Source organism: Perissodus microlepis, chromosome 14 (assembly GCF_051167445.1).
Source record: "Perissodus microlepis isolate ML-2025 ecotype Zambia chromosome 14, ASM5116744v1, whole genome shotgun sequence".
Taxonomy (NCBI): domain Eukaryota; kingdom Metazoa; phylum Chordata; class Actinopteri; order Cichliformes; family Cichlidae; genus Perissodus; species Perissodus microlepis.
The window spans coordinates 20,743,120-20,758,998 of record NC_140474.1 but is presented as its reverse complement, the minus strand read 5'-3'; the positions used below and the strand labels follow the sequence as shown (position 1 = coordinate 20,758,998).

Genomic DNA, 15,879 nt, shown 5'->3' with positions numbered 1-15,879 from the left:
TGTGTTAGCCTACTTGAAACAGCTGTTAGACGATTGGTACACTGGTCGTAAAGGGATGGACTTGGTCAGCAACAATACTCAGGTTTGCAGTGCTTCTTTAAACAATTCTCATTTTGTACTAAGGGGCCAAAAATGTGCCAAGAAAATATCCTCCACACCATTAGACCACCAGCCTGAACTCCTTATACAAGGCAAGATGGATATATGCTTTCATGTTGTTTGTGAGGGAACAGTTTTTCCAACCTTCTGTTGTCGAACTTTGGTGAGCCTGCGCAAAATGTATCCCCAGTTTTCTGTTCATAGCTGACAGGAGTGGCACCTGCTGTGGTCAAGGTTGTTGCTTGTTCACAGATGGTCTTCTGCAGACCTTGGTTTTAACGAGTGGTTATTTGAGTTACAGCTGGAAGCTGTCTTGTTATTCTCCTCTGACCTCTACCATCAACAAGGCAGACCGTTCTCTGTAAACCATAGAGAGGGTTGTGTGGGAAAATCCCAGCAGGTCAGCAGTTTCTGAAACACTTAGACTAACCTGTCCGGCACCAAAAGGATCTTTATTCCCCATTCTGCTGTTTGGTTTGAACTTCAGCTGGTCGTCTTGACCATGTATGCTTGTCTAAATGCACTGAGTTGCTGATATGTGATCGACTAGATATTTGCAGTAACAAGCAACTGACCAGGTTTACCCAATGAGGTGGCTGGTGAGGGCATATTTGTCCAGTTGTCCAAACAATTCTTCGTTTTTTGATTGAAACAAGTTATGTTAAAATATCACAAATTTTTAAAAGCAAATCTTTCTTTCTTTGAACAGTTTAATAGATCAGCAGATTATCTGACAAACACAAAATGAAATGCGCTCATGTTAAAAGATGTTTCTGTATTCAGTCTGTTACTTTGGGCAATTTCATGCAGCATTTAATCTAACGAAGGGTCAATGAGATGTTATTATGGATTGATATGGATCATTTATTGTTAACGTGCATTTATAACTTACAGCCAGGTAGAAGCTTTCGTCATTCAATGAACCCTTTTACAACCAGGAAAAGACGGCCATTTATGTCCTCTGCATTGGCCAAAATCACATCTAGGTTAATATGTAGTTACTGTTTTAATATACTGATATGTGAGGACTGATGATTTGTTGAAAGTTGGGCTTCATAGAGATCAATAACATGCCTGTGGAGCTGATGGATGAATAAATAACACATTTAATAACATGTCTTTTTGTTTCATCCAGGTCAAAGTGACACAGGAGCTGAAAAACACTCACACAGAGCAGATGACAAGACTGCACTTTAAACACCAGACCGAATGTGACCTGCTTGAGGACATGAGGTATGAACACGTTTCCGAGTCACATAGTTGTCTGTAGCATCAAGCAAGTGCGCTTAACAAATGGCAGATGACTTGAAATCTAGTCGTCGCTGCACAGCACGCTCACACGGACACAGCCGGAGAAAAGGAAAAAGGAGTGAGGGAGAAGAGAAAGAGGACGTGGACTGTCATATTCCAGTTTTTTGACAAGCAGAGAGGGTCAGGAGGATGACAAAGGAATTTCCTGCAGCCCGCTTCCTGCTTTCCAAGTGTTTCTTTCTTTCCTTTTTCTTTCTCACTTTCACCTTTTCCAAATTCTCTGCAAAAACTCTCTGCAGTCTCTTCCCTCACTTTAATTTCTCTCTGTCGCTTTTCCTCCGATTATCATCTTGTCTGTCTCCATATATCCTCTTCAACTTAGCTCAGCTCTGTTTACTCGTGACATGTGTGAGCTGGCAGTTTTCCCTTTTTGGATTAGGGAATAGGAGGAAGCCCTGGCTCCTTCACGTGCTCTCGTTTTCTGTGTTGACTAAGCATTGATTATTTATGACAGCGAACTCTCATACTCTGCGTCTATGCTCCCATCCCGGTCTTTTGCTCTGTTTCTCATTTTCACACTTTCTCTGCCTGTTTTCTCTCTGAGACCTCCCTCCCCCCCCTCTTTCCCTCCCTTTTTTCTCCCTCTTTCACTCTTGGGGGCAGCTCCAGCTGTTTGAGAACAGATTGGCTTGTTGCTGCTGGGTTTTGGAAAGTGAACAAGGCTCTGGTCTCACTTGTGGGAGCGCGGGAGAGCCAGTTAAGCATATGCAACCATGATGTGTTAGTTGTTTCAGTCGGTGAGGGATGAAGGTATGTGCCACTGGGTAAAAGGTTCCCAAATTGGCTTTGTCATCCTCGTCACTGAAAGATGCTGCCTGCAGTGTTTTCTCTCCATGTTGCTCTAGCCTTTAATGTTTTGTAATTATTTTTGATGACACATTCTCATGGTGGCAAAATCAGGAGCAGTGGGGTGGTGCAATGATTAGGGAAATTGGCTTGCGATTGGGAGTCCTGGGCTTAAGCCCCTGCAGCCACATGCATCTGCTTAGTCGATGTGTCCTTGAGCAAACCACTGTGGTCCCAGTCTTTTGGCTTTAGCCGATTTTGAAAGATTATTATAAAAGAGCAGAAGGGCTATCTGAATTTCACACCAGCAGCACAGTGTGATGAACGCATCCATTTCGTCAACCGACTTCAGCTCCCATTATGTTTGTCCGAACCAGCAGCCTAGTACCACAGGTGCTGAAAGGACAGCAGTTGACTAAATTGCGAGTTGTCTTCTGACAGGACTGAATCGCTCTATAGAGAAAATGTTTTTCAAGAAATAGTTTATGTGAAAGCGGAAATTGTTTATTTCTGTTATGCTTTTGCACCTGCTGGGTTGAAACCAACCGTTAGAGCTGACATGTTCTGTCTGATATTGTTTGTTTCACGTTGGATGAGGACACTGCACGCACACCACCTCTCGTTGAGTAAATTAATAAAAACTTAATATAAACTCATTTGAAAAATAAAATAAATACATCCAAGTACCTTAATGAAGCATGTAGACAAACAACTCCATACAGCCTGTAAATGAACAAAAACGTTAGGAATAACATATGCACGGTGGCTAATATTACCTAGTATGGGGTCTGGGTCCAAATGCTATCCCGTAATTGAAGAGTTGGCATCCTTTACTATCAAAAGAGACATTTTCAAGCAATTTTTAATCTGAAAATTTGTGGTGGGGCTGCAAAACGTATTTGAGCCTTACAATGAAGGTAACACAGCCTATTAAATATGAATTAGCCTGTCAACATTACTAATAGGGTGTAAATAATTAATCCTTTAACACAAGTAATGGCTTTTTAGTGGGCTGCAGTTGCATTTTTGTTACAATATCATGTTTTTGTTACAAAACTCTGGAATGAAGTTTGTTTAAATTGTTTCCTTTTTTAAATCAGTTTTTTATTACAAAGAAAAGGGATCATTTGTGAAGCAGAGGAAGAGTATATCTTTTTGTAATTACTTTGCAAAGAGTAGTTATGAAGCTTTGCAGGCCACTGTGTTCCTGTGCAGATTAAATTAAAAGTAGCCTACTTTGAGAAGAGCTGTAACATCCAAAGCCTAATAGCTTTGAAGATATAAAAAAAAAAGATCAGGTTCAATTTTATTTTGTCTAAAGTCCAGCTGCAGATTAAGTAGTACCAGTAAGCCAGCAGTGTTGGTGGTAAATGCAAATAGGTTCGTCCATGGACCGTTTATGTGTATATATCCATCCTAAGGTTCAGCAAAGTAAGCTATGATGCAGGTTATTTAAGCATAAAAAGGACTATATAGGCAGCACATTTATACAAATGGAAAAAGGAGCTGCATGTCTCTCTGGAGCTGCAGTTTGAGACTGCTGCACTAGTTAATACTAGTTAATAGAGAAAAAAGAAAAAGACTTAATGCAATAAATTGAAAACAGCTTCTTTTCCTTAACTTTACGAAATTTTAATTGAGGTGTTTTGTTGCATTTCAAGAAAGTGTGTGAACAGTCTCATCCTATGTAGCCTTAGAAAACCAGAGAATAACATCTGTGCTTATCCTTTTTGACTCTTTAACCTCTTTGACTTGCTTTCAGTCTCATCAACATGATTTCATTAATCTCCACTGTTTCTTTAAGCAATGACCCAGCCTTTAAGCATCACTGTAACAGAGAATAGTGTTATAATCTTTTTTCCTGTTCACTTTTTACCTGAGAGATCTGTAAACATTACAGCTCTCACCAGGCTTCCAGGCAAAGCTCCATATGGCTCATCAGCATAAGCAACGCTGGGCACATGGCTCATTAACATATTATTACATATGCATATTACCAAAGATATTCTTCAGCCTATATTTACACACATCCGTGTGACAATAAATGTGCTTTTAGCAAATGATCTAGCAGAACAGACCCTCAGTTAGACTGTATTTCAAGGCAAATGTGCTTTTCTGTTGTTGCTTAAATCTGACATTTTTTTCTTTGGTTGTAGCTATGAACCATTGACTGATTTTCACATGCTAGTTTTTCCTTTTCATTTATTTGATTCTTTATCTAAGATTAATAATATTTCTCCCTAATTGTGTGTATTTGTGAGACAAGAGTTAATTCTGATGTCAGCATGTCAAGTGGGTGCAGGGAGGACCATCGCACTGGGCTTTTGTGCTAGTTGTGGTGACCGCCAAAGGGTTGTTTGCGATGCCCAACTCTAACACGCCAACCATTGTACTATAATACACAAAGTCTCACTCTGTTTGTTTTCCTGGAAACCCCTCCTAGATGATCACAAGTTGTGGTGTACTCGTACAGGCCCCTGATGGTTCTTATATCAGGTGTTATGAGATCATCGTGTTGCCTAGCCAGTGAGTTTATGCACACCTGTAACACCTTGTAAAAGGAGTGCAATTTTAATATCACAACAGTAACTTCTCAGTTAAAGTCACAAAACTTTTTCGTGATGTTTTGTGATGCTTTTATGTTGCCAAGCAACCACCTAACAATGACACGAAAAAGGTCAGTGCAGTTTCATACTTTAGACATACTTTCTGTTTCTCCAATTAATAGAATAGTATTATAACTGTCAACACATTTGCTAAATACGTTCGCGATATAATTTCTGCAGTTATTTTCTGCTTAGCTCTATTTTTTACTTAAAAAAACAAATCAAATACCAAAGCAGCTGTTTGCAGCTTTCAGGACTACAGATCCTTTTTTTGGGCGGTGGCAGGACATCCCACACTCAGAGCAATCCTTGGGATGCACTCAAAGATATTGAGTGATTCCCAAGGGAAGAAGCATGTAGGAACATGCCCCATATCCACACTGGGTCAGAATGCAGACTTAATATCTACAGTTGATGCTTGCAAACAGTCACTAGACTACAGTAGAAAGCTAATCAATTGACGAACATGCTTTGTGCTGTCCTTGTAAAAGTGCATGCGTGACCTCTGGAAGCTGACTCTGATTCAGCTAGTCCTTTCCTGAGATGGTGTCACCATGACTAGTTATGACTAAATAGTTTCCAAATACAGTATTTTTAATAGATGGACCCTACAGGAGAGCAATGACAAAAACATTCATGGTTGACAGACACATTTCTAGTATGAAGCACACATTAGATTTTAACACTTAAATCCCAAAAGCAGCTCTGAGGTTATTTACCCTAATTAATCCACAGACTGGCTTTAATCAAAGCGCTCAGTCACACACACACACGCACACGCATATACAAGTTTATATCTACTTTGTCTCCTGTCTGTGGGTCAGCTGTACAAGGTATGAGAGGAATGATAACGGGAAAAAATGGAGGAAAGATGAAAGAGAAAGGACCGTGTATTTCATCCTCCGGGAGTGCATTTCAGCTAGTCTAGTCTTAGGAAGGACAAGAGAACGGGAGAGAGGAGAAAATGATGACGAGTTGGTGGATTCAGGGAGTCAACTTGGTGTCCTCAATCCAGCTAAATCCCCTATACCCTTATGTCTGCCTTAATAGCTACAAACGCATCATCCTGCGCTGACCATAGAAATACTCTCATACAGTGTGCTGTGCTCATAATCATTTGGCCACGCATTAGCTATTGTCTGTTAGTTTAGATCAGTGAACAATGTGCTATATATACTTTACTGTGCAGCTTCATTTTGCTGTAAGGTAACTCTTCAACAGGCTGTGATGTTGTTTAGAATAAATGCAGAATGGTGCAGACAGAGTGCCCTGTGGAGACTCTATAAAGAGCAGTATTAATTGTGGAGATGTTGCGACATTAATGATAAAATAAATGATAAAAATAGCAGCCTGGAAGCTGATGCTCGGACTAGATTGCTGGACTGGATGTGATTTACCCCCCATGTCTGTCCTTTGCATGATTCACTGGGATAAATGAAATTTGTGTTTCATGCAAATTAATTGACCAAATCCTAGGAATTATCTGCAAATATCATTAAAACCTAATGGCTCTCCTTGCTGAGTAGCTAGATGAAACTGTCTGATTTGAACCCAAAAGTGCCACCAAGAGTTCTCATTAATGCTTTTCATTGCAGCCTCCATAATGAAGGAAGATGGGGAACAGAATATCAAGGCCTTGTTGGATTAAAAAACAAAAAAAACCCCGACTTACACACAAATGAATGCAAGGCTGATTCACACCCTGATAATGTAATTAGGTGTAGGTACGTCTGTACTCGACAAAATAACACTGCAGACTGAATCATAAGAGGACCCTGCATAATACTTGGGGTTGAAATGACAAAATATTGGTTGCAAGGTTATTTCTGTATTAAAATAAGGTGATCCTGCAACAGTGGCTCAACCTTACCATTATGTTTTTATGTAATAATATAATAAAGTTCAGTGTCACAGCCTAAGCAGCTAAAGCAACCATTTGTGCTGTGGTGGAGTCAGAGGATTTTCTAAGATTTGCAATATTTTGTCATTTGGAAAAATAACCCGATGAACAATAAAGTTCTCAGCAGCTAAATATAATCCATTCCATCTCTGTTGTAGACCTATGTCTTTCAACTTGTGGCCTTCGTTCGTGTAAGTGTTTCTGGCATTTTGAATTGTTCAGTTTGGGGTTTTTTTCCCCTGAAGTAGGTAAAGATTTTTTTATGAATATCTACTCTTTATCTTTATTTTCTTCTTTTTATTATTTTTTCATTCTTCTTCTTTTAAGGTCGTAGTTATTTTGTACTTTTTGAAACTTTAGAATTATTAGAATTAAATCAAAGTGCAACTGTGAATTACTCTAGGGCCCTCTCTTTTCCAAAGGGTGTTATTAATGGGAGAGGATCAAATTGCCTCTGAATGGAGCTGAATAGACTTGTAACCTGTCAGTGCAAGGGAGCATATGAAATACCACTGAGTAATAGAAAAATTTAAATAGACATTTTGACAGAGCAAATGAACAACGAGCTTTCAGTTTCCTCTGGTTTACAGCTGCACTTTCAATCATAAACCAAATCTGACCTCTTAGTACACTCACTAACAATATTAGAATCAATATCCATTCTTACTGACCAGCAGTAGCTTTAACAATTATGTTTAATTAATTAAAAAAAAAAAAATCAGGAACAGTAACTGTAAACAAAGGGTTCACCAATGGTCCAGGGTCAGTTCTTGGGCAAGTTGATTGGCCATTTGTTGGCCTGTTGGGACCATTGACAGTGTTCTCAGATATCAAGTACAGCTGAAGCAAAGTGGCTAAAATGAGCTCTAAATTACAAGTAGTCTTTTCACATTAAAATGCCAATAAAAGTCCTTCATCAGTTCAGTTGTTGCGACAATTTAAATGTCAAGAAAGGTGTGTAGATTTTAAGTCATCTACCTCATGGTGATCTAAGGAGCCTGGAAAGAGAAGCGACAGGACATCTTTAAGTTGCTTGAAGACGTTTCAGATCACATCCAAGAAGCTTCTTTATAAGTTGTTAGCCAAATTGTGTCTGGTTTCATCCAATGGTAATGATCCATTTTGTAACATGGTGTGACCAAAGGGACCCAAAACGAGCGACTGAGCGCATAAACTCATCAGGAAAGATGTTAACAGAGGTCAAGAGCAAAAGCTGTTTTCTCATATACAGTGGAACCCCGACTTACGAAATGAATCCGTTCCCGAGGGTCTTTCGTAAGTCGAAAATTTTCGTAAGTCGAAGCACCCATCGCGCCTTTTGAGTGAACAATAGGCTATAGGCTAATTGCTAACTGCAGCAACAATACATTGTTCAAGTGGAACAGCGAAGCGCAAGTACAAAAGCCAAGGGGTTGTCACATGATTCGGAAGGCATTGCGGGCATTCTGGGCTCAGCCAATCAGAGCCAGCGGATTTCGTTACGCGGGCATTTTGCCGTAACACGGGCAGAAATATTGCCGTTAAGTGCCTTCGTAACTTGAATTTTTCGTTAAATGGGGTATTCGTAAGTCAGGGTTCCACTGTACTTGTATAGGATCAGAAGTCTCTTTGCAGCCACAGCTTTTGCTGTTTGGCACACTTCAGATGGGGTGGAAGATTAAGATTTTAACTCTATTTTTCCACCCTGGAAGTTATATCTATGTCTTATATTGCCTATATGCTGACATTCTCTCTCTTTCTCTTTCCAGCAGTGATATCTGTAGCATGCAGCTGTGAGTCTAAAGTCCAGTACTTATTTTAACCTACAATTTGTAACATTTTCAGTTACCAATTGTTTGACAGATTTAAGTTACTAATACAAAAATTACAAATGGGATATAAAGGTGAACAACATCAAATGCACCCATTTTAACGAGACTGTTCATCTTCATAGAGTTGATTCATCTGAAGACATAAAATCAGATATCACAAACAATACGAGGTCATAATAAAAGAGCATTCCAGCTGATGTTGGAAATTATTTGGCCACCGACTCACACCCCAGCATGGCCTCAAATGCTTTGCCATGATATCTTTAGAAAACAATATATCATTGAGTAATGGTAAAAGTTTCACTGTGGTTTTTTTTAACCTGGTCATAATATATTAATAAAACTCAGAAAAACAGTCATATCTGTCATTATTGAGCAGCAGCTGCCTTCACAGTCACAGAAAGTGTCTTAGTCTTTGAGGACAGAGATAACAGTAACTCTAAACACATGATCAGAGATTTACTTTTTGCCTGTCAGTGTTTTGTGGGATTATAGCAAAGGTGTGTGTGGGAAGAGAACTGGTGGGATGAGTTTTTATTCTAATACTGAGTACTGCTGTCTTTAATACTAGCACACACCTTGTGTAGAATTCATTTATTGTAAAGGGAACTCAGATTTCATCTCAGCTTATCAACTGTTATCTTTTCTGAGATGAAGTAAACATGTTTCGAGCTGAATGCCAGCTTGGTCTTGGAGAGGAAAGACTGCTGCAAATCTGGTGTATTATGCCTCGTGTCGATCACCAGTGTGAAAACATGGCCAGTCTCCTCAGCCTCTGTCTCACTCTGTGACTCATGTTGCTTATCCTTTTGTCACTGATCTCAGTCTGTGTCCCGTTAACCATTGACCTCAGCTGTTTTCTCATGTTTGATCATTTCCTCTCTCTGCTTTTCAGCCTCTTGCTCCTCTTGCCCTCAGCACTCACGCACAGACATACAAACACACACATCCACTGTGTCCACTCTCAGGCTCTTAAGTATTTCCTGTCGGACACACACTCATCTGCAAGCCTGCACATTTTCTTCCTCCCTTTCTTCTTCACACACAGCTGATGCTGACATGCTGGCTTTTCGACTCGTACACCATTCAGTTACGCACACGCGCCCGTGGTGGGCGGACAAAAGGAGCAGGGTAGAGAAAAAGTAGTTAAGAAGCAGAGTGCATCAAGCCAGAGAGAAAGGGTCAGAGCAGGGGAGAGAGGCACGAAATAGAGGTGCAGTGAAGGTATGGAGAGGTTTTCAAGGGATAGATGTGAATTGTTAGCTGAATAAATGTAGGGGGTGAAGAAGGCAAATGCAGATAGACACAAACATGAAGTACAGTATAATCTTCAAATAGACAACTACTTAAATCTATATAACTTTTAAGACTTCACTCTGAAATGCCTATTCTGCTTTTTTTTTGACTATTTTAGGAACACAGTTTCTCACGAATGTGCAAAATGGGTGTGAATGACATTTCGAGCTGATAATTGGGTGTTGATGTTTACATATGCTGGCTCCACTGGATTGTAACCATGGCAGCATGAAAAGCCCAGACATGTCCAAAGATCCCAGCGAGTATGAGTGTTTGTCAGCATTTCTGTGTTTGTACTTTCTGACTTGTATGTTTCAGGCTTGCAGGATCGATTGTGTGTGAATAGAGCCAGCAGTCATGTTTCCATATGTGTTGTGATATGTTCAGGTGACAGATCCAGAAACTAGACATTACAGCCATTTGGAGCTATTGAAAGTTAAGCATGTTAGTTTAAATCTTTTTAGGAGATTGGTCATACAGAAGAAATTGAAAACTGCTGAAAACTGCACCTAGCTTCTTTGCCTTAAAAACAGCAATGATTCTCTTATACCAACAAGGTATACCAACTGCTTTTTCACAGTATGAGATTAGGTCATCCAACGCAGTTACAGGAGAGCTTGCAGGAGCAGGACCATAACATCTAGTGCAGTAATCTTGTGCATCTTGCCGTAGTGTGTTAAACTCAAGAAAGATAGCACAGGCAGTTGATTTTCTAATGCTTTGACTTGAGTTGCTCTTTTCCATGGCAGGTCTGTTTTCATATATAAGGTGCACCGGATTATAAGGTGCATTAAGCGAAACAAAACAGTCAGATAAGTCAAACTTTACTCAACTCATTCTTCTTGCTTCCTCCACTTCTGTACCATTGATTATTAATGTTGAATTCTCTCGCAGCTGCTCTATTCCCATGTTGTTGCAGTATATTAATGACTAACCTCGTATTGTGGATGGGTTACCTCACGGAATTGATATCCTGTTGTCTCTTTGTGTAGGCGCTGTGGCTTAGTTGGTTAAAGCGCCTGTCTAGTAAACAGGAGATCCTGGGTTCGAATCCCAGCAGTGCCTTTTGTTCCAACTCCGCTACACTTGTTCAATAATATTTTTTTCCCTTTCCATTGCTATTTAGTACCAAGTAATTTAAGACACTTGCACACTCTTGGACAATTTAAGACACTTAATTTAAGACACCAGCAGATACTGTGTCTGTTTTGGTCAAAGAAGGAAATCCTGCACTCATTGTCAGCAATGCAGTGTTGTGGCAGCGCATATGCATCATGATAAAGTACAACCAGTTATAGGAGTAACTTGTTTGTGCTTGTACTGTTGTTTGCCCTTAAGCTTAGCCCCTGCTATGGAAAAAACAGAGGAACACGCATGAGGTCCACATACATCTCATTGGTAATGATAGATGATTCTTAAAATGTATTTATTTTTTACTCTATGATGACTCTCCCATTCTTTTTCATCAGAACATTTGAGCCATTGCCTTAAGGCTGATGCATGAAGCTCGCAAGAATGTCACTCAATGTGTGTAACCATAGACCTATGCAATGTGATACAAACACCCTGAATACCATTAATTCCACCTATGTTAACTTTGGCTATCAATTGAGATTATATACTAATATATTTAATTATCACAGAAGCCCTAGAGCCCAAAACATGGCCATTAGGACAGCTTTATAAGGAGTGGCCCTGTTATTTGTATTTATGAGAACTATACTTTTTCCTTCTTTAGCATGGAGCATGAAATGATTTTAGTTTAGACAGTTGTTTTTATGAGTGAAGTGAAAGCACTGTGGTTTCTTGAGTGTGCTTTGCCTTAAAGGCAGGAAGGATTTTTCAAGGTATAATTAACAAGTTTGTCAAGGTATTCAAACGTGGTTGTTGAGCAACTAGCAGGAGCATGCCTCTGTGACTCAGTAACATGTAATGCAAGAAATCTGTCCGATGTTTCACTTCAAGGCACATGTGCTTTGCTATTTTGCTTAGTTGACAATTTTAAAACATCTGCCCCGTGTGAGGCTCGAACTCACGACCTTCAGATTATGAGACTGACGCGCTGCCTACTGCGCCAACGAGGCCTGTGTGCTGCAAAAGCGTGTGTCCCTTTCAGAGAGCGGACACTAAGCCCACATGTGGACAGGCCTGTTTGGGGGAGTGTGCGTGTCGTATTTCAGCGGACAAGCACGGGGCGGGGTTAAACAGTAAACACATGCTCCAGCCTCTTGCAGCAGATCAGTGATAAATGGCAATGGTGCAGGTTTACTACAGTCTCTTATTTAAAAGAAATTTGCTAAGCAGCCTGTGTTTGGAAACCAGACTGGATATAGCAGCTTTAACACAGAAATGATGTCTGGGGAAAGGTTTGACACGAAGCACTACCCTATTTGTTTGGGCTGTAATTATCATACAGGCCATTGGTGGTAATTATGCTGTCTACTCTTACAGTGTTGTCTTCCCCTCTGTGTCTTCTTCCACTGTTCGTCTTTCCTGATGGTACTTAATTTTAGATGTTAACAGTCTGTTGTCTTGATCGGATTTAAGACAGCATTGGTTCGGTGACTTGAAGTTAAAATATATTGTACAATAATAAGAAGTGTGGTTGTAATTATTCCAGCAATGTCAACATGGGATACATACTGGGACTGAATGTACCCTGCGCTGCTTTATCTGATGATACAAAGCAAAAAGCCTTGAGCTATTGCGTTTTCAAAACTAGGGTATAATGGTGCTCATTTCTCAAAGCCATGTTAAATTAACATTGAGCTACAGCAGTGCTGCTCCGAAGGTATCTTGAGTGGGTGTAAGCACCAGCTTGTAATGCCTATAATGGAGTCAGTATACGTCTTCTTCCAGATACAGATTATTTCTGGTAGTAGTTTATATTCTGTCATGTTTTCATGCCCCCTCATCCCACCCCACCCCCCAACTTTAACTGAGGCTCATATTTCTGCCAATCTGCTATTTGTTGTTTCACGCAAAGAATAATCTGTGTACAAGTCCTTGTCCAATAAAGCCTGAACAAGTTACCCAAGTGTGATCAAGTGTTCTTCTGCATGGGCCACAGAGCTCTGGATATCTACATGTGAATGAACTAAAGGTTAATGCTAATGATTAGGTTATTCTTGACACCTAAACACAATACCCTCATTTACATGTGAGAATAACTCTCATCCACACTAGTGTTTTTTTTTCCAAAGAGTCTCCATCCACATTAGCAACCCAGAGCAGGAGGAAAATGCCTGCAGTCTTTTCTCTTAGGTGGCATACATCAAAATTAAAGTTATTTATTTCTGCTAATACAAGTCTTTAATAGCAAAAAATTCAAAAAAATTCATGTGATCATCATTTCAGTCATAACTTTTAGAATAGCTAAAAATGTGTGTTAGTAGAATTGGTCCATGGCTTCTTTCTGGTCTGACCTGAACTTCTTTTGAAAAAAATGTTGAATGGCATTCCTGCTTAGCCTCCATGCCTCTCTTCAGCTCTCTCAGGGGTGGGTGGGATTGGCAGCAACTGACCAATCATAATCACTAATAAGTGTACAGGAAGCAGAGTGCCTGATTTGGCAGTGGCTGTAGCTTAGTTGGTTAAAATGCCTGTCTAGTAAACAGGAGATCCTTGGTTCAAATCCCAGTATTGCCTTTTGATGCACTTTTTGGTTTAATAATATTTTTCTAACTCTACTAGACCTTTTTTCTATTAGCGCCAACTAATATAAGACACTTTTTTCCAATATGGAGCTATTGTACTGTAATAACTGTTTTTTAACAGCTCCAGTAACCATCCACAGAAACCCCCTTGCAAGTTTCTAAGAAATAAATAACAGTGAAAAATGTGATGAGATTTGTAAAAAGCTTTAAAAGTGGTATTGAGTTAGTTAGCTGGGCTCGCATCTGATGAACTATGCATTTAACTCGAGAATACATGTTACACACGCATAGTGAGATATATATAAAAATATTTAGATCCAATCAACTGTACATGATGCTTTGTCCATTCACATTCATGGCCAAAATATGTATCTGTTTGTGTAATCACATATGTAATGTTATGTTTTTAATTCTGCATAATATTGGGCTGTGATAAGAGTTTTCACTGTCTCTTCACTTCCAGGATGTTGTTGACTCACATCAACAGGGCGAGGGGAAAGGTCATACGAGTTTTTGCTTTGTGTGGGTCATAAATTCAGAAGGTATTTTTAGAAAGAGTCGTTGAGAAATAAAGAGAGAGTGGTAATTCCATCCTTGCATAATGTTGTGGTCACCAAGCTCTCCCCTGGCATACTCGGTGGGATTGCAGCATTTGTGCTTTCTCATCATAATGAACTCACAGTACACAAACTGTCACTGAAAATAAACATCAGGTCTGCTTTTTCTGCCTCCTGTGTAACAAAGCAATAGGCCTTGGTGCTTTTGATGATGATTTATTTGCTATCTGTATTCCTACATGTTATCTGTTGTGATATATACATTATGAATCTATCTGTTGTTTCATTTATCCTCTGTACATTTCAGTAAGTTTCTTTTTTTTTTTTTTTGCAGGAGCTATAGTCTGAAGAAAGGACAACTGGAGCGGGACTATGCACAGGTAGGTCTGGCTGGACTGTCGCTAAATATAGGAACCCATACATTAAAACAAGAACTATATACTGTTTAAATATCTTCAGCTTCTCCATCTTCTCAATCACCTCTGGACCAAATTCATTGTTCACAGCGCTTTTCGTCATCCTTTACACAATAATTAATATAAAATGCTATGATATTCAAAGAGGATGTCCTTACTTCTCAGTCACAGAGGGTTAGAGACTGGTTGGCAACCCCCTCCCAAACTCCAGTTACTCTGGAAAAATGTGTATTACTTGACCAATTGTTGATTGGTTTTTGGAGGTTTGCTAGTTGTCGTTGGGTAAACTTGATCACAAAGGGGGTGCTACACCAAAAAACAGCTTGTGATTGCTTTGATTGCTCGCAGATTCTCAAAATCACCTTTAGAAAATGGAAAGTGTCCACTTGAAACTTGAAAGAAGTCCGACAAAGCAGAATCCCAGAGCGTTTCCCTGCTACAGCTCACAACTGGTGCAGCTTGGTAGCAACCAGAGTAAAAGCCGGGAGGTTTTAATTGCACCACTTTAAAACATATAAGTGTATGTATCCCAGAATAAGGTACATACAAGTTTACGGTCTTACAGTAGTTTGTTATTTACATATTTCCATACAAAATTTTGGTTTGTACAGAAACCCAAAATCATTCTATCATTTTTTTTTTGCTTTCTTTTTTTGTGTCCCGTTTGGATCTTTAGCCATCAGAATTGTTGTCTTCAGGCCAAGAAAGATGCCAAGCGGATTTATTTTACCAAGTGGATCATCATGGCCTTGCCATATTGGTCCATTTGATTGACCTTTATTATAATTATGAATTTAGTTTATTTTCGGTTGCTACAAACGGGACAGACATGACTGGGGGATAGGACAGGGAGAAAGAATGAAAGAAAGAGAGGGAGAGAAAGAAAACCAACGGGGAGAAGAGACGGTGAGAAAGGGGGGAAGAAAGAAATTCATTCTATCATTCTAAGTTTAAAGCAAACCACTGATTCAGCCAAAACTGATGGGCTGGGGAAGGCTGTTCCAAAGTGTAGGTGCTACAGAAGCCTCTAGATTTAAAATAGGAGCAGGGAGCAGTCTCTAGAGACCAGCCAGGCTGACTGGTGGAATAAGGTGTCAGCATTGTTGCTGTATATGCAGGAGACTTACAATGTAGGGCTTTATATGTAACTAATAATTTAAAAATGAATTCCAAGTTTCACTGGATGGAAATAAGGGCAAGATGTTTGTTAGATAAAAGAAACAAGACTGTAAGCCCAAAGATGGAGAAAAATAACACCAAGTCTCTGATCATATGATGTGATGTTGCTAATGAGAGGGCTAAAGTAAAGAACAGTCTCCATAGAGAAGCAGAACTGGAACACAAGAGCCTCAGTTTTACTAGGACAGAGGAATTTTGAAGACATCCAATCACTAATAGCAGTGAAAACATAATTGGTCCAAGGATTGAGCTTTGAGGGATC

At 39.6% G+C, this 15,879-nt stretch overlaps 1 protein-coding gene and 2 non-coding genes across 4 annotated transcripts in view; 2 read left to right on the top strand and 1 right to left on the bottom strand.

The window, feature by feature from the left end:
* fchsd2 (FCH and double SH3 domains 2) overlaps positions 1 to 15,879 on the top strand; it is a 67,988-nt gene that overhangs the window by 3,266 nt on the left and 48,843 nt on the right. For both annotated transcript variants that reach the window (XM_084951524.1, XM_084951523.1), the window contains exons 2-3: positions 1,235 to 1,332; positions 14,357 to 14,402. In XM_084951524.1, the coding sequence (XP_084807650.1) occupies positions 1,235 to 1,332; positions 14,357 to 14,402 (144 nt within the window). The remainder of the gene's footprint in view (positions 1 to 1,234; positions 1,333 to 14,356; positions 14,403 to 15,879) is intronic.
* On the top strand, positions 10,801 to 10,874 carry trnat-agu (transfer RNA threonine (anticodon AGU)). The gene has a single exon. It is a non-coding gene; the product is annotated as a tRNA-Thr (tRNA).
* On the bottom strand, positions 11,821 to 11,893 carry trnam-cau (transfer RNA methionine (anticodon CAU)). Its single transcript has one exon. It is a non-coding gene; the product is annotated as a tRNA-Met (tRNA).